This window comes from Oncorhynchus tshawytscha, linkage group LG01 (genome assembly GCF_018296145.1).
Source record: "Oncorhynchus tshawytscha isolate Ot180627B linkage group LG01, Otsh_v2.0, whole genome shotgun sequence".
Taxonomy (NCBI): Eukaryota; Metazoa; Chordata; class Actinopteri; order Salmoniformes; family Salmonidae; genus Oncorhynchus; species Oncorhynchus tshawytscha.
In genome coordinates this window covers 47,977,033-48,001,046 of record NC_056429.1, presented here as the reverse complement: position 1 = coordinate 48,001,046, position 24,014 = coordinate 47,977,033, and the positions used below count along the sequence as shown (strand labels likewise).

The following is a 24,014-nucleotide window of genomic DNA, read 5'->3' as shown; positions in this document are numbered from 1 at the left end:
ATACTTTGTTGCAAAACATTTCCCATTTCAAAACGTTTTGCTACGGTGTGCACTAATGCGACTCAGAGTTCATGGCCATGTCTCTAATGACATGATAGTACAACTTTAGTATAGTAAAACGATATACAGTGAGCTCCATAAGTATTGGGACAGTGACAAATATTTAGTTGTTTTGGCTCTGTACTCCAGCACTTTGGATTTTAAATGATGCAGTGAATTTGAGGATAAAATGCAGACTGCCAGCTTTCATTTAGGGTTTCATCCATATCGGCTGAACCGTTTATAGTCCCCCTTAAAATTGGGGCCTATGTGCAAAAAGTGCAGTAGTTTCTAAACAGTTCACTCAATATGTTAGTTCAGTTCACTCAATAAAGCTGACAGTCTGCACGTTAACCTCAGTCATTGTAGAATTTCAAATCCAAAGTGCTGGAATACAGAGCCAAAACAACAACAAATGTGCCACTGTCCCAATACTTTTATGAGTTCACTGTACAGCACAACAGCTTTATGGTTCAGTTCTCTGTAAAAGTAGTTACCTGCGTTGTGCTGTGGCCACTCACACACTGCACTCAGACGGCAGCATGGCAGAAACAGAGTCCAACATAAACACACATGCACATAGGGGTGTGCAAAATAAATATGGACACTAATACTGTATTATCCTCTCCTTTCCTCTCCCCTGCCTTCTCCACTCTCCTCTCCCCACATCCCCTTCTCCCTCCCTCACTCACCCACACCCCTGTCATCCTGTCCAGGGTTGTTGACCCAGCGTAGGGCCTGCTCCATCTTGCCTTGCAGAGTGATGGCTGGTTTGGCAGGCCTCATGTTGGCCACCGCTCTGTTGGTCTTAGCCTGCAGGGTCAGGAGAGCTGCTCCAATGAGTTTACATAGCGCACGCACCTCTGGACTATCCCCTTTACCCCTGAGATACAGGGAGAGATAGAAGAGAAGGAGAGAAACCGAGACAAAGTGAAAGAGTGAGGGCGAGAAGAGAGAGGATGAGGGCAAGAAAGAGATAAGCCTTTGTCACAAAGTGCTTTACAGTAGTCTGTCCAAGACAACAAAGAGCTAGCAGAAGCACAGTGGCAAGGAAAAACTACATAGAAGGAAAAAATCTATAGCGGTACCAGGCTCATTGGCCCCCTGGGAAGAATTTTGTCAGGACTTCAAGTGGAGGGATGACGATGACGCCGACGGAGATGGGAGCATCGCGACTAGCTCTTAGGAAACGCTGCAGTATTTTGTTTGTTTATCTGCTCTTTTTTACGTTATTAGCTCAGGAATTGTTTTGTGTCGTTACATACAGCCGGGAAGAACTATTGGATATTAGAGAGGAGGTAACTCACCAGAACTTCCAGCATTACGACTTCGCTGGACCAGATCGTTTTTTTGCTCTCCCCAGAGCAATTGAACTTATTCCAGAGGCTGACCCAAAACAACGCTGGCGGAGGAGAGATACTCAGGGACGTCTTCTGGTCCGACTTAGGAAGTGTGCACACCACTTACCGCTCCCGAGTATTTTACTTGCTAATGTCCAATCTCTGGATAATAAAGTTGGTGAGCTCAAGGTGAGAGTTGCTTTTCAGAGAGACACCAGGGATTGTAATATACTCTGCTTCACGGAAACATGACTCTCTCAAGATATACTGTCTGACTCTGTAAAGCCAGTTGGGTTCTCAGTACATCGCGCCGACAGGAACAAACATCTCTCCGGGAAGCAGAAGGGTGGAGGTATATGTTTTATGATTAACAACTTATTGTGTAACTGTGAGAACATACAGGAACTCAAGTCCTTCTGTTCACCCGACCTAGAATATCTCACAATCAAATGCCGACCGCACTATCTCCCGAGATAATTTTCGTAAATAATAGCCACAGCGGTCTATATCCCCCCCAAAAAACCTATACCACGACGGCCCTCAAAGAACTTCACTGGACTTTATGCAAACTGGAAACCACATATATTGAGGCTGCATTTATGATAGCTGGGGATTTTAATGAAGCAAATTTGAGGAAAAGGCTCCTGAAATTCTATCAACATATTGATTGTTGTACTGGCGCTGCTAAAATTCTCGAGCATTGTTATACTACCTTCCAGAATGCATATAAGGCCCTCCTACGTCCTCCATTCGGCAAATCGGCCCACGATTCCATCTTGCTGCTCCCCTCCTATAGGCAGAAGCTCAACCAGGAAGCACCCGTGGTAAGGACTATTCAATGCTGGTCTGACCAATTGGAATCCACGCTTCAAGATTGTTTTGATCATGCGGACTGCCGCATTCCCAGAAGACTGGGAATATGAAAGAACACAAACAGCGTAGTTATTCCCCCCGCAAAGCAATCAAGTAGGCTAAATGTCGGTATAGGGACAAAGTTGAGTCCCAGTTCAACGGCTCAGACACGAGACGCATGTGGCTGGGTCTACAGACAATCACGGATTATAAAAGGAAAACCAGCCACGACGCAGACACCGACGTCTTGCTTCCGGACAGGCTGAACACCTTTGCTCGCTTTGAGGATAATACACTGCCACCGACACTGCCCACTATCAAGGACTGTGGGCTCTCCTTCTCCGTGGACAACGTGAGTAAAACATTTAAGCACGTCAACCCTCGCAAGGCTGCCAGCCCAGATGGTATCCCTAGTTGTGTCCTCAGAGCATGCGCAGACCAGCTGGCTGGTGTGCTTACAGATATATTCAATCACTCCCTATCCCAGTCTGTTGTCCCCACATGCTTCAAGAAGGCCACCATTGTCCCTGTACCTAAGAAAGCAAAGGTAATTGAACTAAATGACTCACCTCTGTCATCATGAAGTGCTTTGAGAGACTAGTCAAGGATCATATAACATCTACCTTACCTGTCACCCTAAACCCACTTTAAATTCCTTAACACCCCAATAGATCCACAGACGATTCAATCGCCTGCACACTGCACTGTCCCATCTGGACAAGAGGCATACATACATATGTAAGAATGCTGTTCAATGACTATAGCTCAGCATTCAACACCATAGTACCCTCAAATCAAATCAAATTTTATTTGTCACATACACATGGTTAGCAGATGTTAATGCGAGTGTAGCGAAATGCTTGTGCTTCTAGTTCCGACAATGCAGTAATAACGAACAAGTAGTCTAACTAACAATTCCAAAAAAACTACTGTCTTATACACAGTGTAAGGGGATAAAGAATATGTACATAAGGATATATGAATGAGTGATGGTACAGAGCAGCATAGGCAAGATACAGTAGATGATATCGAGTACAGTATATACATATGAGATGAGTATGTAAACCAAGTGGCATAGTTAAAGTGGCTAGTGATACATGTATTACATAAGGATGCAGTCGATGATATAGAGTACAGTATATACGTATGCATATGAGATGAATAATGTAGGGTAAGTAACATTATATAAGGTAGCATTGTTTAAAGTGGCTAGTGATATATTTACATCATTTCCCATCAATTCCCATTATTAAAGTGGCTGGAGTTGAGTCAGTGTCATTGACAGTGTGTTGGCAGCAGCCACTCAATGTTAGTGGTGGCTGTTTAACAGTCTGATGGCCTTGAGATAGAAGCTGTTTTTCAGTCTCTCGGTCCCAGCTTTGATGCACCTGTACTGACCTCGCCTTCTGGATTACAGCGGGGTGAACAGGCAGTGGCTCGGGTGGTTGATGTCCTTGATGATCTTTATGGCCTTCCTGTAGCATCGGGTGGTGTAGGTGTCCTGGAGGGCAGGTAGTTTGCCCCCGGTGATGCGTTGTGCAGACCTCACTACCCTCTGGAGAGCCTTACGGTTGAGGGCGGTGCAGTTGCCATACCAGGCGGTGATACAGCCCGCCAGGAGGCTCTCGATTGTGCATCTGTAGAAGTTTGTGAGTGCTTTTGGTGACAAGCCGAATTTCTTCAGCCTCCTGAGGTTGAAGAGGCGCTGCTGCGCCTTCTTCACGATGCTGTCTGTGTGAGTGGACCAATTCAGTTTGTCTGTGATGTGTATGCCGAGGAACTTAAAACTTGCTACCCTCTCCACTACTGTTCCATCGATGTGGATGGGGGGTGTTCCCTCTGCTGTTTCCTGAAGTCCACAATCATCTCCTTAGTTTTGTTGACGTTGAGTGTGAGGTTATTTTCCTGACACCACACTCCGAGGGCCCTCACCTCCTCCCTGTAGGCCGTCTCGTCGTTGTTGGTAATCAAGCCTACCACTGTTGTGTCGTCCGCAAACTTGATGATTGAGTTGGAGGCGTGCGTGGCCACGCAGTCGTGGGTGAACAGGGAGTACAGGATAGGGCTCAGAACGCACCCTTGTGGGGCCCCAGTGTTGAGGATCAGCGGGGAGGAGATGTTGTTGCCTACCCTCACCACCTGGGGGCGGCCCGTCAGGAAGTCCAGTACCCAGTTGCACAGGGCGGGGTCGAGACCCAGGGTCTCGAGCTTGATGACGAGCTTGGAGGGTACTATGGTGTTGAATGCCGAGCTGTAGTCGATGAACAGCATTCTCACATAGGTATTCCTCTTGTCCAGATGGGTTAGGGCAGTGGGCAGTGTGGTTGAGATTGCATCGTCTGTGGACCTATTTGGGCGGTAAGCAAATTGGAGTGGGTCTAGGGTGTCAGGTAGGGTGGAGGTGATATGGTCCTTGACTAGTCTCTCAAAGCACTTCATGATGACGGATGTGAGTGCTACGGGCGGTAGTCGTTTAGCTCAGTTACCTTAGCTTTCTTGGGAACAGGAACAATGGTGGCCCTCTTGAAGCATGTGGGAACAGCAGACTGGTATAGGGATTGATTGAATATGTCCGTAAACACACCGGCCAGCTGGTCTGCGCATGCTCTGAGGGCGTGGCTGGGGATGCCGTCTGGGCCTGCAGCCTTGCGAGGGTTAACACGTTTAAATGTCTTACTCACCTCGGCTGCAGTGAAGGAGAGACCGCATGTTTTCGTTGCAGGCCGTGTCAGTGGCACTGTATTGTCCTCAAAGCGGGCAAAAAAGTTGTTTAGTCTGCCTGGGAGCAAGACATCCTGGTCCGTGACTGGGCTGGATTTCTTCCTGTAGTCCATGATTGACTGTAGACCCTGCCACATGCCTCTTTTGTCTGAGCCGTTGAATTGAGATTCTACTTTGTCTCTGTACTGGCGCTTAGCTTGTTTGATAGCCTTGCGGAGGGAATAGCTGCACTGTTTGTATTCAGTCATGTTACCAGACACCTTGCCCTGATTAAAAGCAGTGGTTCGCGCTTTCAGTTTCACACGAATGCTGCCATCAATCCACGGTTTCTGGTTAGGGAATGTTTTAATCGTTGCTATGGGAACGACATCTTCAACGCACGTTCTAATGAACTCGCACACCGAATCAGCGTATTCGTCAATGTTGTTGTCTGACGCAATACGAAACATCTCCCAGTCCACGTGATGGAAGCAATCTTGGAGTGTGGAGTCAGCTTGGTCGGACCAGCGTTGGACAGACCTCAGCGTGGGAGCCTCTTGTTTTAGTTTCTATCTGTAGGCAGGGATCAACAAAATGGAGTCGTGGTCAGCTTTTCCGAAAGGGGGGCGGGGCAGGGCCTTATATGCGTCGCGGAAGTTAGAGTAACAATGATCCAGGGTCTTTCCACCCCTGGTTGCGCAATCGATATGCTGATAAAATTTAGGGAGTCTTGTTTTCAGATTAGCCTTGTTAAAATCCACAGCTACAATGAATGCAGCCTCCGGATAAATCGTTTCCAGTTTGCAGAGAGTTAAATAAAGTTCGTTCAGAGCCATCGATGTGTCTGCTTGGGGGGATATATACGGCTGTGATTATAATCGAAGAGAATTCTCTTGGTAGATAATGCGGTCTACATTTGATTGTGAGGAATTCTAAATCAGGTGAACAGAAGGATTTGAGTTCCTGTATGTTTCTTTCATCACACCATGTCACGTTGGCCATAAGGCATACGCCCCCGCCCCTCTTCTTACCAGAAAGATGTTTGTTTCTGTCGGCGCGATGCGTGGAGAAACCCGCTGGCTGCACCGCTTCGGATAGCGTCTCTCCAGTGAGCCATGTTTCCGTGAAGCAGAGAACGTTACAGACTCTGATGTCCCTCTGGAATGCTACCCTTGCTCGGATTTCATCAACCTTGTTGTCAAGAGACTGGACATTGGCAAGAAGAATGCTAGGGAGTGGTGCACGGTGTGCCCGTCTCCGGAGTCTGACCAGAAGACCACTTCGCTTCCCTCTTTTTCTGAGTCGTTTTTTTGGGTCGCTGCATGGAATCCACTCCGTTGTCCTGTTTGTAAGGCAGAACACAGGATCCGCGTCGCGAAAAACATATTCTTGGTCGTACTGATGGTGAGTTGACGCTGATCTTATATTCAGTAGTTCTTCTCGACTGTATGTAATGAAACCTAAGATGACCTGGGGTACTAGTGTAAGAAATAACACGTAAAAAAACAAAAAACTGCATAGTTTCCTAGGAACGCGAAGCGAGGCGGCCATCTCTGTCGGCGCCGGACGTCCAAGCTCATCATCAAGCTCGAGGCCCTGGGTCTGAACCCCGCCCTGTGCAACTGGGTCCTCGACTTCGTGATGTGTCACCCCCAGGTGGTGAAGGTAGGAAACAACACCTCCTCTTCGCTGATCCTCAACACTGGGGCCCCGCAAGGGTGCATGCTCAACCCCCTCCTGTTACTCCCTGTTCCCCCATGACTGCATGGCAAGCACGCCTCCAACTCAATCATCAAGTTTGCTGACGACACAACAGTAGTAGGCTTGATTATCAACAACGATAAGACCGTCTACAGGGTGAGGTGAGGGCTCTGGGAGTGTGGTGCCAGGAAAATAACCTCTCACTCAACATCAACAAAACTCTGGAGATGATCGTGGACCTCAGGAAACAGCAGAGGGAGCACCCCCCTATCCACATCGATGGGACCACAGTGGAGAAGGTGGAAAGCGTCAAGTTCCTCGGCGTACACATCACTGACAAACTGAAATTGTCCACCCACACAGACAGTGTGGTGAAGAACGTGCAACAGTGCCTCTTCAACCTCAGGAGGCTAAATAAATTTGGCTTAACACCTAAAACCCTCACAAACTTTTACAGTTGCACAATTGGGAGCATCCTGTTAGGCTGTATCAACGCCTGATATGGCAACTGCACCGCCTACAACCACAAAGCTCTCCAGAGGGTGGTGCGGTCTGCCCAACGCAAACATCCCGCCCTCCAGGACACCAACAGCCCCCGATGTCATAGGAAGGCCAAAAAGATAATCAAGGATATCAACCACACGAGCCACTCACCCCGCTATCACCCAGAAGGTAAACTATTGTACGTTATTTTAGTCACTTTAATTATGTGCAAATATTGCATCACCCATATCATATGTATATAATGTATTCTATACTGTGCCGTTGTATCTTAGTCCAATGCCACTCTGACATATGTATATATTCTTAATACATTCCTTACTTAGATGTACGTGTATTTTGGGTATATGTTGTGAAACTGTTAGAGCACTGTCGGAGCTAGAAACACAAGCATTTAGCTACACCCGCAATAACATATGCTAAACATGTGTATGTGACCAATACATTTGATTTGGATTTAATTTGAGTGTCCAGGCTTTCCCTCCGCTTGAACTCCTGAAACTAAGTCTACCTTGAGCAAGACCGAGGCCTGGGCAATACTTCCCATGTACCATGCACTACATTTGATGACACCAGGGCCCAGCTTAGTGCAGTGCGCACAGCTAGCAGCATCAACGAGAGCTGCCAAAGTGTGGTCTTTTTTATTTTATTTACTTTTATTTAACTAGGCAAGTCAGTTAAGAACAAATTCTTATTTTCAATGATGGCCTAGGAACAGTGGGTTAACTGCCTGTTCAGGGGCAGAACGACAGATCTGTACCTTGTCAGCTCAGTGGTTTGAACTTGCAACCTTACAGGATACTAAGTCCAATGCTCTAGGCTACCCTGCTGCCCCGTCTACGCCAAGGCAAGTAGCACAGAGCTGATGGGAGTCAGACTGGGACACGTAGTGGCCGCAATTGCCGGGGCGAGCCTTGTTAGGCTTGCGTCACTTCTTCTCTCCCTTGATCGGTACGCTGGAGGATATAATTTTGACCGGACAGACGAAACCAATAGAATTACCGGGGAGGAGGGGGGGGGGATGTTCACAGCTGTGACTATTACTGACGAGAATACTCTTGGTAGGTAGAATGGCCGACATTTGATTGTAAGGAATTCTAGGTCAGGTGAACACCATGAGTTGTTCATCATAAAACAGAGAGGTGTTTATCTCCGTCGGGCGATGCATGGAGAAGCCCGGTGACTGGACCAATTCCGACAACATATTCTGAGAGAGCCATGTTTTTGTGAAACAGAGAATGTTAGAATCTCTGATGTCTCTCTGGAAGGCAACCCTTGCTCGAATTTCGTCTACCTGTTGTCAAGAGACTGGACATTGGTGAGTAGTATGCTCGGGAGCAGTGAGCGATGTGCCCGTTTACGAAGCCTGACCAGAAGACCGCTTCATCTGCCCTTTCTGCGTCGCTGTTGTTTTCGGTCAGCTGCTGGGATTAGATCCACTGTCCTGGGTGGTGGTCCGAAGAGATGATCTGCTTCGGGAAAGTCGTATTCCTGGTCGTAATGTTGGTAAGTTGACGTTGCTCTTATATCCAATAGTTCTTCCCGGCTGTATGTAATAAGACTTAAGATTTCCTGGGGTAACAAATTAAGTAAAAAAATAAAATACTGCATAGTTAACTAAGAACTCGAAGCTAAGCGACCATCATTGTTAGCACCATTCTATATCAACTTGTTGGGAAATGTTAGATTACTTGTTAGATATTACTACACTGTTAGAACTAGAAGCACAAGCATTTCGGTACACTTGCATTAACATCTGCTAACCATGTGGATGTGACCAAAAAAATGAGATTTGATTTGGGAGTAATGGGAGACTGTGTTCTTTAAATGGTACGGTATCATAGTATGACTTTTTTCTATTTCATTTTTTTGCTTTATGAGTAGTGCGTGACCCTAAGGTGGCAACACATACATTTTAAGTGATTTCAATGGATTCTTTCAACTTCAACCCCAAAAATGTTTCTGCATTTTCATACATTTCTGCATTTCCTGCTGTAATTTGAGATAATTTCCACGCTGCCACTTAGGGTTGCACGATATGGGCAAACAACCTAAGCCAAATGTTGCAATTGCAATTTGACTTAAGGTTTAGAGCAAAACACTTGCATGAACTGTTGGAATCATGGACATAGAATGATTATTCTAATCCTATAGTTAGAATTTAATAGTGGGCACTTAATATAATAGTGTTGTTTGACATGACAATGAATTGAAATGTCAGGGAGGAGATATTGTGACAGGGTAGGAACCAAAGTGTGGACAAGCTGGCTAAAAGACTACTGTAGCTCTGCTGGAGTCACTTTTATTGATAACTTTGACACCTTCTGGAAACGGAAGATACTCAATAGGAATGATGAAGTCCATCTAGACAATCTGGACCCTCTCTTTCTAAAATGATCCACCGCAATTGTTGCAACCCCTATTACTAACCTGTTCAAACTCTCTTTCATATCATCTGAGATCCCTAAAGATTGGAAAGCTGCCGCGGTCATCCCCCTCTTCAAAGGGGGTGACACTCTAGACCCAAACTGTTACAGACAGCCTGCCCTTCTAAATTCTTCGAAAGCCAAGTTAACAAACAGATCATCGACCATTTCGAATCCCACTGTACCTTCTCCGCTATGCAATCTGGTTTCCGAGCTGGTCATGTGTGCACCTCAGCCACACTCAAGGTCCTAAACGATATCATAGCCGCCATCGATAAAAGACAATACTGTGCAGCCATATTCATCAACATGGCCAATGCTTTCGACTCTGTCAATCACCATATTCTTATCGGCAGACTCAACAGCCTTGATTTCTCAAATGACTGGTTCACCAAGTACTTCTCAGATAGAGTTCAGTGTGTCAAATCAGAGGGCCTGTTGTCCAGACCTCTGGCAGTCTATGGGGCTGCCACAGGGTTACATTTTCAGGCCGACTCTTTTCTCTGTATACATCAATGATGTCGCTCTTGCTGCTGGTGATTCTCTGATCCACCTCTACGCAGACGACACCATTCTGTATACTTCTGGCCCTTCTTTGGACACTGTGTTAACAAACCCCCAGATGAGCTGTTTGGCCCTGTCCAGGGGTATCATCGGATGGGGCCACAGTGTCTCCTGACCCCTCCTGTCTCAGCCTCCAGTATTTATGCCGCAGTAGTTTGTGTCGTGGGCTAAGGTCAGTTTGTTATATCTGGAGTACTTCTCCTGTCCTATCCGGTGTCCTGTGTGAATTTAAGTATGCTCTCTCTAATTCTCTCTTTCTTTCTCTCTCTCAGAGGACCTGAGCCCTAGGACCATGCCTCAGGACTACCTGACATGATGACTCCTTGCTGTCCCCAGTCCACCTGGCCATGCTGCTGCTCCAGTTTCAACTGTTCTGCCTGTGATTATTATTATTTGACCATGCTGGTCATTTATGAACATTTGAGCATCTTGGCCATTTTCTGTTATAATCTCCACCCGGCACAGCCAGAAGAGGACTGGCCACCCCACATAGCCTGGTTCCTCTCTAGGTTTCTTCCTAGGTATTGGTCTTTCTAGGGAGTTCTTCCTAGCCACCGTGTTTCTACACCTGCATTGCTTGCTGTTTGGGGTTTTAGGCTGGGTTTCTGTACAGCACTTTGAGATATCAGCTGATGTACGAAGGGCTATATAAATACATTTGATTTGGAGTGCGTGCTACGGGTGGGTGCTGCTATGGTGACCAGTGAGCTGAGATAAGGCAGGGCTTTACCTTGGCAACAAATATGCTCCAGCGGGTATATTTCACCGGTCACCCCCAAAGCCAACTCCTCTTTGGCCGCCTTTCCATCCAGTTCTCTGCTGCCAATGACTGGAACGAATTGTAAAAATCACTGAAGCTGGAGAATTATATCTCCCTCACTAACTTTAAGCATCAGCTGTCAGAACAGCTTACCGATCATTGTATCTGTACATAGCCCATATGTAAATAGCCCACCCAACTACCACATCTCCTTATTGTTATTTATTTTTTGCTCCTTTGCACCCCAGTATCTCTACTTGCACAACCATCTTCTGCACGTCTATCACTCCAGTGTTTAATTGCTAAAATGTAATTATTTCGCCACTAAGGCCTATTTATTGCCTTACCTGTCACGTTCTGACCTTTATTTCCTTTGTTTTGTCATTATTTAGTATGGTCAGGGCGTGAGTTGGGGTGGGCAGTCTATGTTTGTTTTTCTATGATTTGGGGATTTCTATGTTTCAGCCTAGTATGGTTTTCAACCAGGGGCAGGTGTCATTAGTTGTCTCTGATTGAGAATCATACTTAGGTAGCCTGGGTTTCACTGTGTGTTTGTGGGTGTTTGTTTCCGTGTCTGTGTTTTTCAGCACACGGTACTGTTTTGGGTTTCGTTCATTCCATGTTTATTGTTTTTGTATTCAGTTGTTCATGTGTACTATTTCTTATTAAAAGAACCATGGCCACTTACCACGCCGCATATTGGTCTTCTGATCCTTTTCGCCTCTCCTGAAGAAGAGGAGGAAATCCCTTACATTACCTCCCTAATCTTACTACATTTGCACACACTGTATATAGACTTTTCTATTGTGTTATTGAATGTACGTTTGTTTATCGCATGTGTAACGCTGTTGTTGTTTTTGTCGCACTGCTTTGCTTTATCTTGGCCAGATCACAGTTGTAAATGAGAACTTGTTCTCAACTGGCCTACCTGGTTAAAAAAAAGGTGAAATAAAAAAAATACCAATCATCTTGGCTCCTGGACTCTGTCCACGCATTTCAAGGTTGCGTTGAAACAATGACTGGTAAATGATCCAAGACCATCTCAGTTAACCCCTACCATTGTGACAATGAGTCGTCATAATGCTGCATCAAATGTACATGATCTTAGGGGCATTGGCAAACACAATGTAAGTAATTTAATTTATGTACCCCTAATTGCACCGAATACATCTGTTTATCCTACAGCTATCATAAGCCGTAATCATGAGGCTATAAACCAGAGTTACACTGTTAGCACTGAGGCGGTGTGCAATAGTAGGAAGACCACTTTATGCAGCTCACCCTGCACTATCAGCTCCAATGTAAATAACATGAGTAAGTCTACCTCTGATAAGCTTCCCAGTAAAAGCATTAAAAATAATCAAGCAACCCAGAAAAGTGCAAAGAAATAGCCCATATTAACATATGTAGACTCATTAAACAAGATCCATGAAGTCAATAACTTGCTTGTAACAGAAGATATTCATATTCTGACTATCTCTGAAACTCACTTAGATAATACCTTTGATGATACAGTGGTAGCAATACATGGTTATAACATCTACCAAAAAGACAGAAATGTCAACAGAGGTGGTGTTGCGGTCTAGAACCACATTCCTGTAAAATTTAGAGACAATCTAATGTTAAATACTGTTTAAGTAATATGGCTACATGTTCATCTGCCTCACCTAAAGCCCATTATTGTAGGAAGCTGCTATAGACCACCAAGTGCTAACAGTCAGTATCTGGATAATATGTGTGAAATGCTTGATAATGTATGTGATATCAACAGAGAAGTATATTTTCTGGGTGATTTTACATATTGACTAGCTATCATCAAGCTGCCCAATTGGAAAAAATGTCAAACTGTAACAAGTGCCTGCAACCTGGATCAGGTTGTCAGTTAAGCTAACAGTAGTTACAAACAGCACGTGAATTAAATCATCAACATGTATAGATCATATCTTTACTAACGCTGCAGATATTTGCTTTAAAACAGTATCCAAATCCATAGGATGTAGTGAGCATTTCACTGTAAGGTCTGCTATACCTGTTGTATTCGGCGCACATGACAAATAAACTTGTATTTGATCACAATATAATAGCCATATCTAGGAAAACCAAAGTTCCAAAGGCTGGGCCTAATAAGAGGTCATACAATAAGTTTTGTTGTGATTCACATGTTGATGATGTAAATAATATTTGCTGGTCTGTGGTGTGTAATGAGGAGCAACCAGATGCTGCACTTGATGCATTTCTGAAACTACTTATTCCAGTTACTAATAAGCATGCACCCATTAAGAAAATGACTGTAAAAACTGTTAAATCCCCTTGGATTGATGAAGAATTGCAAAAATTGTATGGTTGAGAGGGATGAGGCAAAAGGTATGGCAATTAAGTCTGGCAGCCCAACTGATTGGCAAACAGTTGTTGCCTTCTCACCAAGCTGCTTGCCTATTGTCCTGTAGCCCATCCCAGCCTTGTGCAGGTCTACAAATTTATACCTGATGTCCTTACACAGCTCTCTGGTCTTGGCCATTGTGGAGAGGTTGGAGTTTGTTTGATTGAGTGTGTGGACAGGTGTCTTTTATACAGGTAACGAGTTCAAACAGGTACAGTTAATACAGGTAATGAGTGGAGAACAGGAGGGCTTCTTAAAGAAAAACTAACAGTTCTATGAGAGCCGGAATTCTTACTGGTTGGTAGGTGATCAAATACTTATGTTATGCAATAAAATGCAAATGAATTACTTAAAAATCAAAAAATGTGATTTACTGGATTTTTGTTTTAGATTCCGTCTCTCACGGTTGAAGTGTACCTATGATAAAAATTACAGACCTCTACATGCTTTGTAAGTAGGAAAACCTGTAAAATCGGCAGTGTATTAAATACTTGTTCTCCCCACTGTATGTGGTAGTTGTGGAGTAGGAGCCTGAGGGCACACAGTGTGTTGTGAATGTATCGAAATCTTTTTTAAATTGTTTAAACTGCCTTCATTTTGCTGGACCCCAGGAAGAGTAGCAGCTAATGGAGATCCATAATAAACACACAAAATACAAAGTGTTTCCTAGGGGACCCTATAATCTTTGGCTACATTGAATGTTTTCTTTTAGCTACTTCTAATTCACACTAATTCACTTTGATACTTAAGTATATATAAAACCAAATACTTTTAGACTTTTACTCAATTACGATTTTACTGGGTGACTTTCACTTTTACTTGAGTCCTTTTCTTTTAAGATATCTTTACTTTTACTCAAGTATGACAATTGGGTACTTTTTCTACCACTGACATTTATTAGGTAGCTAGCCAGTTAACTTGCGATTAGCATTAGTGGCTAATAAAGTTTCATCCCAACTTGCTAAGAAAAGACAAACTAGCTGTTTACAGATGTAAGAAACACAAATGTATAGCGTAATTATAGAATGCTAGGGGATTTATATGAAGAAGCAAAGTGAAAATAGCATCATTGTCGTCAACATTGTCACATGCAGACTGAACGCAACTGTTTCGTGGTCGAAGAACAACAAATGCACTCCTTGTGTGACATAGGGCAGGGCTAGGTCTGTGTGGAAAGCAGCATGGAGAAAGAGAGAGCGGAGAGAGAGAGAGGACTCAAGTAGCGAAGTAAACTATAAAAATAGATGTTACACACAGCGTATACCATTTAACAAATCAAACATTCAAATAGGGTTTATAGAAGTAAAAACCCAAACTAGTCAGTGCATCAATACCGGTATATCGTAAAATATGGTATACCGACCAGCCCTATTAAAATGTACATATTATTGGTAACAGAAAACATAGCTGAAGAATAACTGTAGATTAAATCATGTTGTAATTGGAAATTGCACACCCCATGTGTGTTGCACACCCCATACTGCCCCTTTAAGAGCTAGAATAGATTTTTCTATGTTGTGATTCTCACCAAATATGTTGGTGTCTTCTCACACTATTCAAACCCCACAAATAAACAGCTTAGCCTAAAGATCACATATTGAAAATAAATCAATTGAACTAAAAACTCCACACATATTTTGGAATTTCTGTGCCTCGCTAATCAATAGGCTGTTTTTTCAGTGAATGTTCAATGTTTTTTCAGTGAACCTGCATATCATCATCTTCACTCTTATGTGGCACCCCATCTTCACTCTTATGTGGCACATGTGAAAGGGTTTATGGCAGGGGAAATGGTGTTGCAGTAGACTAATGTGTGGTGTGGGAATAATTACAAAATAATTACAAGCGAACCTGGGGAGCTTTGTGTTCACATTGCCCTAAAAAAATTGCGGAATTCAAGCGAACCGAACTCAGACCACCTCAGACCTCTGAGATAGTCTCAGTTTGATTCCTTTCGGGGGCTCTTTTGAGGGGTCTGAGTTCCTTTGGAGTGTTCACACTGCACAAAAAAAAGTGAACTGTACTGAGTTCACAAAAATGTATGTGAAAACACCCCAAGATGTCAATAGCCGTCAGCAGGCGCTTTAAAACTAGGCAATTCAGATCAATCAAATTGTTCTTAAACTTTGTTGTCTTGTCTACTGTTGACTTTTTAATCTGGGCTGTCTCCAAACCATCCCAAAGAAAATATGATTTGTGTGTGCACGTGTCCACTCCACATGTGTTGAACCTACTAGTGGGCAGACAGACTCAGCCAGACAGGGCTCCCTGGGAAGGGAGAACATGCTGGTGGCATGTGGTGCCTAAAACTGACAAACTGACAATCACACAATGACAACATTTATACACAGTGTGGCCTGCAAACAGACAACAGTAGTTACCCATAGTATGGCCTGCAAAACAGACAAAATATACACACAATACAAAATAGACAACAACAGTTACACGCTTGAAAAAACAGGCAACAACAAAGAAACAAAAAAATGTACCGCTTGCGTAGCTCCACTAGTCGTGCGGTGAGCCCCGCAATCTCATTGATGGATCTCTGGATGTCGTCTCTCTCGAGGAGGTCTTCGCACAGGTCAGCAATTTTTTGGGCATTGGCCAGCAAGGCTCTGATGTTTTCTGCACCCTCTGGACCCCCATTAGGATCTGCCAGCCATGCCTATGAGGCACACACACATACTTTACATTTTAGGTTTTGTCCTTTTAATATTTAATCTGATATTTCGACCAACCCAGAAACAAAACGTCAAATATTGGTATGTGTGTGCTGACCTGGGCAGCATCCAGTCTCCTAGCGAATGCCAGTTTAGCTTTAGTTAAAGCCTCGAGCCTGTGGATGGCACCGTCCACTTTCTCAAGCAGCAGGTCCAGACCCTGAGAACACTGACCGGCCCGCTGAACACATGGTGGAGACAGACCATGTCCTCTACAGGAGGAGATTATACACACACACACTTTAACACTTAGCAGGTTTAATGTATTGTAAGATTGTCATTGACCATGTACGACACCCTTATAATGTGTTAGAATCAACTCAACATGATTCCGACTAAATACCAGCCATTAGAAAGTTGAAATGCTGATACAATAGACATAACATTAGGGAAGCACGATATATCGGCCTCGGCCCAATGTCTAGTTTAACACCGATGTGCAAAACCGATGTCAAAGCTGATGTGCATACCTATATAACGTAGGTAGATGACGTAATGACGCCACAAAAAAATACACCATTCCTAACCTAGCCCACAATGTCTGCTATGTGGATCTATTTTGAAGTTTCAAAGGAAGATAACAAAAAGGCCATATGCAACGTTTGTGCTGCTATTATTTCCCAAGAAGGGGAGAAAGTGAAATATTTCAATACCACAAACCTAATTACTCATTTGAAAGTACATCACCCCCAGATGTTCAGCGACTACTTAGGACAAAAGCCCTTGACAATCAACCCGTTCTCTGACGTGGATGATGTTGGCTTTCACCGACTGGTCGAGCACCTCGAGCCTCGGTACACATTATCAAGTAGGCGCTATTTTTCAGATGTTGCCCTACCGGAGTTAATCAAATAACCTCTATTCAGGGACAATGTTTATTTGTCACGTAGACCTTACAGTGAAATGCATACTTACAGGCTCTAACCAACAGTGCAAAAAAAATGTATTAGGTGAACAATAGGTAAGTAAAGAAATAAAAACAACAGTAAAAAGACAGTGAAAAATAACAGTAGCGAGGCTATATACAGTAGCGAGGCTATAACAATAGCGAGGCTATATACAGGCACCGGTTAGTCGGGCTGATTGAGGTAGTATGTACATGTAGATATGGTTAAAGTGACTATGCATATATGATAAACAGAGAGTAGCAGCAGCGTAAAAGAGGGGTTGGGGTCTTATTGCTTGGGGGTAAAAACTGTTGAGAAGCCTTTTTGTCCTAGTTACACAGTACTGTTGAAACGCACATCCATGAGCTACTTGCTATGGGTGTCACTGCTATTAGCTTCACGACTGACATTTGAACCAGCGATGTCAACCCCATGAGTATGCTGAGCCTGACAGCACAGTGGGTCGATTTCGTACTGCGGATATGCTCAAAAATGTGCTGGTTGTCATACCGCTGCTGCCATTTCAATGGCATTTGAGAACATGTTTGAAACATGAACACACTCTTAGCTCCATTCGAACAACTGACTCGAGAAATAAGCTCATCAACTGTGTCTGCATCAGACGTGATACTCTCTGTCATGGCATTGAAACGCCTGCTCAACAAAACTGCCGAGGCTGCCTAGAGGCTGTGAAAAAGCAATTCAGTGGCATTCTCTCTGAACCTGTTTACTGTGTCGCCACCATGCTTGATGCTAGGTACAAGGACCGCTACTTCGATGCAGACAAGAAACAGGGTTTATGTGAAATGTTACAGACACAGCTGGACAAGATGGAAACGGATACCGTGACAGTGCGTACCGAAGAAGAGAACCCATGACAGAAGAGGCCATGGACAGACAGACCTGAGACTTCACTGCTTGACATGTATGATGAAATCCTGGTTGAGAATGAAACGACTGAACAAATGAACAACGAAACAGCACAGCAAGTACGTGAAAGAAATAGGTTTTGATTATGTTTTACTGGTAATGGGGACATATGTAAATGCCAACAAAATAACTTTTTAGCCAGTGTGTGTGTGTGTTTCAACTATTTAACTACTAGAATGCTTAAAGGGCCGCACATTTTCTTTATATCGGTATCGGTTTTTTGGGCAAGGAAAATATCGGATATCAGTATTGGCCAAAAATGTCATATCAGTGCATCCCTACATAACATAATGTAAGCCTTATCATGCGAGATTGGAAAGGCTTATACATGGTTATTATAACAACGAGCAAGCACACACACACACACACACACACAGTACCTGACACGTAGCTCTGTGACCTGGTCAGTCATCTGTCCCAGAGTCTTTGCTGTTCCAAGTGTGTCTCTGCGTTCCCTTCCAGCACACAGTTCTCCTACCTTCCCTGCCTCATCCAATATCACACGCACCGCTACATCCCCGGGCTCGCCTACACACACACACACACACAATGAATTAACCATACGGAGTGCAGTGCTAGTATTGTGAGGATGTCACTATAAGGATGATGGGGCAGGCAGGTATTTGGGTAGACTGTATCACTGGACCATGGCGGATAGGATTATGGATAGGATATGTGTGTGTGTACCTGGTTGTCCATGGGAGTCTTTGAGCCAGCCTTTCGCCATGGTCATCTTAGCCTCTATCACCGCCAGAGAACGTTTCATACACTCCATGTCCTAGAGAGACACAAAGAGAGCAGTTGTACACTCGCACACACACACATGCACTCACGCACCCACTCTCCTCACACAGCATTTACAGACATACACACACTCACGCTCTCTCTCTCACACACACTGCAGCATGGCAGAGGGGAAAGAGACAGGCTTACCTTCTACAGGGAGGAAAAGAATGAAGGGAGAAAAAAAGAAAATAGTTATAACAGAAGCCCAACAGAAGAAAAGAGTGGAAACTAAAAGAGAGAAAGTGAAGTATGCATTAAGACAGGGTTTTTCCAATCCAGTTCCAGAGGTCAATAGTACTGCTGATGTTCACCCTACCCTCTATTCAGGGACTAATTCAGATTTGGAAAACAAGGCGAGTGGACTCTCTGGTCAATCAATTAATTACCGGGGAGAAAAAAACAGCAGACCACCAGACCTGGATAGGAACACCCCTGGTTTAGGAAATGCTGCGTCTAGTGTAGAGGAACATGGGAAGGGAGGGACTACCAGAGACTGGTGAGTGTCTGGAAGGGGAGTCAGGGGGTGAAGTGTGTGTGTATGTGTGTGTGTACCTTGTTGGCCCATGTGTCTTCATCCCAGGTGGTAAGCTGTAGGACTCTGATGATCTCACTAATCTCAGCACTCATCTTCTCAAACGTAAAGCATCTGTTTCTCTCTGCCTCATCCACCCCAGCACTATGCGTGCTCTTAGTCGCTACAAATATCTTTATGGCTGGTGAGAGAGAGATGGGGATTACTGCAGAGTACATGGACTAGTGTGTGTGTGTGAGTGTGTATCTTTGAGAGAATGAGAGCCTGAGTGAGTGTGTATAGAGAAATGGTGGGCTGGGAGTCATTCTGCCAGAGCCAAGTTCTAATTACCACTGCAATTATCAGTGCTGCTATGACAACTCTGGTATCTGCTGGGCGGCTGTGTGTGTGAGGAGTGTGCAGAGAAGACAGGCAGACACACACAAATAAACACAGAGAGACAAAGCTCATATGAGAAGAGGCAATAGTTGTTTCACAGTGTTCATGGAGGTGAGCAAATTCACACACACACAAACACCAACAGAGAGAGAGAGGGAGAGAGAAAGAGAGAGACAGACAGTCCGACAGACCTGATATGAGTACAGGCAGTAGTTGTTTGACAGTGTTCAGGGAGTTGAATAGCATCTGTCTGTGTTCCTGATGGGTCAACTCCTGCTGTCGCTCCTCAATCATCTTAGACATCTTAGTCATACCTGTAGCCAATCACAACACGGAGTGAAAAATATCCTGAACCAATTATCTTCATGGTCAGAGGTTACCTGGTGTTCTTAGTGTAGGTTATCAGGGTTAGAGGTCAGGTTAGAGTTTCAACCTGTGGTCTGGTGGTCCGCATTTTTTAAGAGATTTTATTTTATTTTGTCAATATTTTTTTTCTTCCAAAATTAATAACAGTATTAATGGTATTCTAAGCAATTTAACGTTACTTTTACATTACTTTTCACAACTCAAATTGTTAATAATAATAGGGCTCTAATCTATTACCTTCACTGAGAAAAAATACTTGACCTACCCCGGATTTGTTCTTAACTGACTTGTCTAGTTAAATAAAGGCTAAATTAAATAAATAAAAGACTCCACGAATGGTGGTCCTCATGAACTTTTGATGTTGATTTGGTGGTTCCCAGAAGGGAAAAGGTTGGAAACCGCTGGGTTAGAGGTCAGAGGTTATGGGACAGAGGCTTAAGGTGAGGTCACCTGGTCCCAGTTTCTTTGTATAGGTGATCAGGGTTAGAGGTTAGTTCAGAGGTTAAGGGTCAGAGCCTACAGGTGAGGTTAGACCAGGTTACCTGGTCCTAGGTTCTTGGTGTAGGTGATCAGGTCCTCCATGGTCTCCACAATCTCAGCTACAGTCAAATACTCCAGGATCCCCTTACACACACGAATGATCTTACGCACCTAAAAAAAAAAAACACATGCACACACACACAAATACACACACTTGGATGAGCTTTCATGTACACAACAGATAGTTAAGCTACAGCAACTCTTAACCATAACCTTAACATAACATAGCAGGTGTAAAATAAACACCTGAAACTAGATCCCCTGTATACTGGTCTTGACGTGATGAAAAAAAACTGTTGGGGGAGGTTCTCTTCTGCATTGGAGTTAAGATGGAGTGCCGCCCTGTTAACGTCCAAAAGCGTCCGGTTGTTGGGGTATCGGCAGAGGCTACCATAACCCTGACCTTATCTCTAACCCCCTGGCTCTAACCCTTAACCCATCTAACTGTGTGACACCACAGCACACCCAACAGGACTGACCAACAAAAATGTAAACGCAACTTTTACTGAGTTACAGTTCACATAAGGAAATCAGTCAATTTAAATAAATTCATTAGGCCCTAATCTATGGATTTCACATGACTGGGAATATAGATATGCATTTCTTGGTCACAGATACCTCTTAAAAAAGACAGGGCCGTGGAACAGAAAACCAGTCAGTATCTGGTGTGATCACCATTTGTCTCACGCAGCGCAACAAATCTCCTTTGCAAAGAGTTAATCAGGCTGCTGATTGTGGCCTGTGGAATGTTGTCCAATTCCTCTTCAATGGCTGTGTAAAGTTGCTGTATATTGGCGTAAACTGGAACACACTGTCGAACTCGTCGGTCCAGAGCATCCCAAACCTGCTCAATGGATGGTGACATGGATGGGGAGTATGCAGACCATGGAAGACCTAGGACATTTTTCGCTTCCAGTAATTGTGTACAGACCCTTGCGTCATGGGGACGTTCATTATCATGCACGCAACATGCATGCATCACATTATCATGTGATGGCTGCGGATTAATGGCACGACAATGGGCTCCGGGATTGCTTCAAGGTATCTCTGTGCATTCATATGGCCATCGATAAAATGCAATTGTGTTTATTGTTGACATCAGAAAAAGCATTCCCCGTACAGTTGAAAACAGGATTCATCCGTGAAGAGCACACTTCTCCAGCATGTCAGTGGCCATCAAAGGTGAGCATTTGCCTACCGAAGTTATGATGCCGAACTGCAGTCAGGTCAGGATCCTGGTGAGGACAATAAAGTACATAGATGAGCTTGCCTGAGACAATCTCTGACAGTTTGTGCAGAAATTCTTCGGTTGTGCTAACACAGTTTCATCAACTGTCCGGGCGGCTTGTCTCAGACAATCCCACACGTGAAGAAGCTGGATGTGGAGGTCCTGGGCTGATGTGGTTACACGTGGCCTGCGGTTGAGGCCAGTTGGACGTACTTCGATAGCAAATTTGAATTTACAAAAAAAAAAATTACGTTTTCGTCTTTTGAGCTTCTAGTCATGAAATCTATACAGCCTACTCAATCACTTTTTATAGCTACTGTTTACAGGCCTCCTGGGCCATATACAGCGTTCCTCATTGAGTTCCCTGAATTCCTATCGGACCTTGTAGCCATAGCAGATAATATTCTAATCTTTGGTGACTTTAATATTCACGTGGAAAAGTCCACAGACCTACTCCAAAAGGCTTTCGGAGCCATCATTGACTCAGTGATTTGATTTTGATTTGAGTGGGTTTTGTCCAACATGTCTCTGGACTTGTCTCTGTGCTTACAAGCCCAGCTTCAGACGCAATCGTTAGGCAAGGGTAATTTCAGTGTAGGAAAGGATGAAACAGAGTCTGTGCCACCAGTATGTACAGATAGTAACGTTAGTATAAATCCCCTGGCACGGTCCCCGCAGCCGGACAACTTTCTCACGGTTTCTGGAGGGAAATGCTGTAGGAATGCTCAACCGGTGTCGCTCATTCAGCCGACAGAAACTTTCAACTGGTTTTCCCCATTAAGCAACGAGTCAGAGTCAGAGGCCGAGCCTTCTCTGGTCTCTACTCCTCCCGTTACGGGGTCTGAGACACCGAAGCTTCCCACCATTAGCTCTGACAAATTGAAAACTCTAGTCATTGGCGACTCCATTACCCGCAGTATTAGACTTAAAACGAATCATCCAGCGATCATACACTGTTTACCAGGGGGCAGGACTATCGACGTTAAGGCTAATCTGAAGATGGTGCTGGCTAAAGCTAAAACTGGCGAGTGTAGAGAGTATAGAGATATTGTTATCCACGTCGGCACCAACCATGTTAGGATGAAACAGTCAGAGATCACCAAGCACAACATAGCTTCAGCGTGTGAATCAGCTAGAAAGATGTGTCGGCATCGAGTAATTGTCGGTGACTTTGATATTCACATGGAAAAGTCCACAGACCCACTCCAAAAGGCTTTCGGAGCCATCATCGACTTTTTTGGGGGGGGGAGTTTTGTCAACATGTCTCTGGACCTACTCACTGTCATACTCTGGACCTAGTTTTGTCCCATGGAATAAATGTTGTGGATCTTAATGTTTTTCCTCATAATCCTGGACTATCGGACCACCATTTTATTACGTTTGCAATTGCAACAAATAATCTGCTCAGACCCCAACCAAGGAACCTCAAAGTCGTACTATAAATTCAGACAACACAAAGATTCCTTGATGTCCATCCAGACTCCCTCTGTCTACCCAAGGAGGACAAAAATCAGTTAAACACCTAACTGAGGAACTCAATTTAACCTTGCGCAATACCCTAAATGCAGTTGCACCCCTAAAAATGAAAAACATTTCTCATAAGAAACTAGCTCCCGTGGTATACAGAAAATACCCGAGCTCTTAAGCAAGCTTCCAGAAAATTGGAACTGAAATGGCGCCACACCAAACTGGAAGCCTTCCGACTAGCTTGGAAAGACAGTACCGTGCAGTATCGAAGAGCCCTTACTGCTGCTCGATCATCCTATTTTTTCAACTTAATTGAGGAAAATAAGAACAATCCGAAATTCCTTTTTGATACTGTCGCAAAGCTAACTAAATAGCAGCATTCCCCAAGAGAGGATCGCTTTCACTTCAGCAGTAATAAATTCATGAACTTCTTTGAGGAAAAGATCATGATTATTAGAAAGCAAATTACAGACTCCTCTTTAAATCTGCGTATTCCTTCAAAACTCAGTTGTACTGAGTCTGCACAACTCTACCAGGACCTAGGATCAAGAGAGACACTCAAGTGTTTTAGTACTATATCTCTTGACACAATGATGAAAATAATCATGGCCTCTAAACCTTCAAGCTGCATACTGGACCCTATTTCAACTAAACTACTGAAAAAGCTGCTTCCTGTGCTTGGCCCTCCTATGTTGAACATAATAAACGTCTCTCTATCCAAACTCACTAAAAGAGGCAGTAATAAAAGCCTCTCTTGAAAAAGCCAAACCTTGACCCAGAAAATATAAAAAACTATCGGCTTATATCGAATCTTCCATTCCTCTCAAAAATGTTAGAAAAGGCTGTTGCGCAGCAACTCCTTCCTGAAGACAAACAATGTATACGAAATGCTTCAGTCTGGTTTTAGACCCCATCAT

General features: G+C 44.0%; 1 protein-coding gene across 5 annotated transcripts in view; it reads right to left on the bottom strand.

Annotated features, from left to right (window-relative positions):
- LOC112245009 (vinculin) overlaps positions 1-24,014 on the bottom strand; it is a 50,989-nt gene that overhangs the window by 8,565 nt on the left and 18,410 nt on the right. For 3 of the 5 annotated variants that reach the window (XM_024412942.1, XM_024412944.1, XM_024412946.2), the window contains exons 4-12: positions 20,405-20,513; positions 19,688-19,810; positions 19,139-19,299; positions 18,734-18,736; positions 18,488-18,578; positions 18,181-18,328; positions 16,042-16,195; positions 15,753-15,928; positions 732-922 (exon numbers count right to left, since the gene is read on the bottom strand). In XM_024412942.1, the coding sequence (XP_024268710.1) occupies positions 732-922; positions 15,753-15,928; positions 16,042-16,195; positions 18,181-18,328; positions 18,488-18,578; positions 18,734-18,736; positions 19,139-19,299; positions 19,688-19,810; positions 20,405-20,513 (1,156 nt within the window). The remainder of the gene's footprint in view (positions 1-731; positions 923-15,752; positions 15,929-16,041; positions 16,196-18,180; positions 18,329-18,487; positions 18,579-18,733; positions 18,737-19,138; positions 19,300-19,687; positions 19,811-20,404; positions 20,514-24,014) is intronic. The other 2 variants (XM_024412943.1, XM_024412945.1) reach the window with 1 other exon arrangement.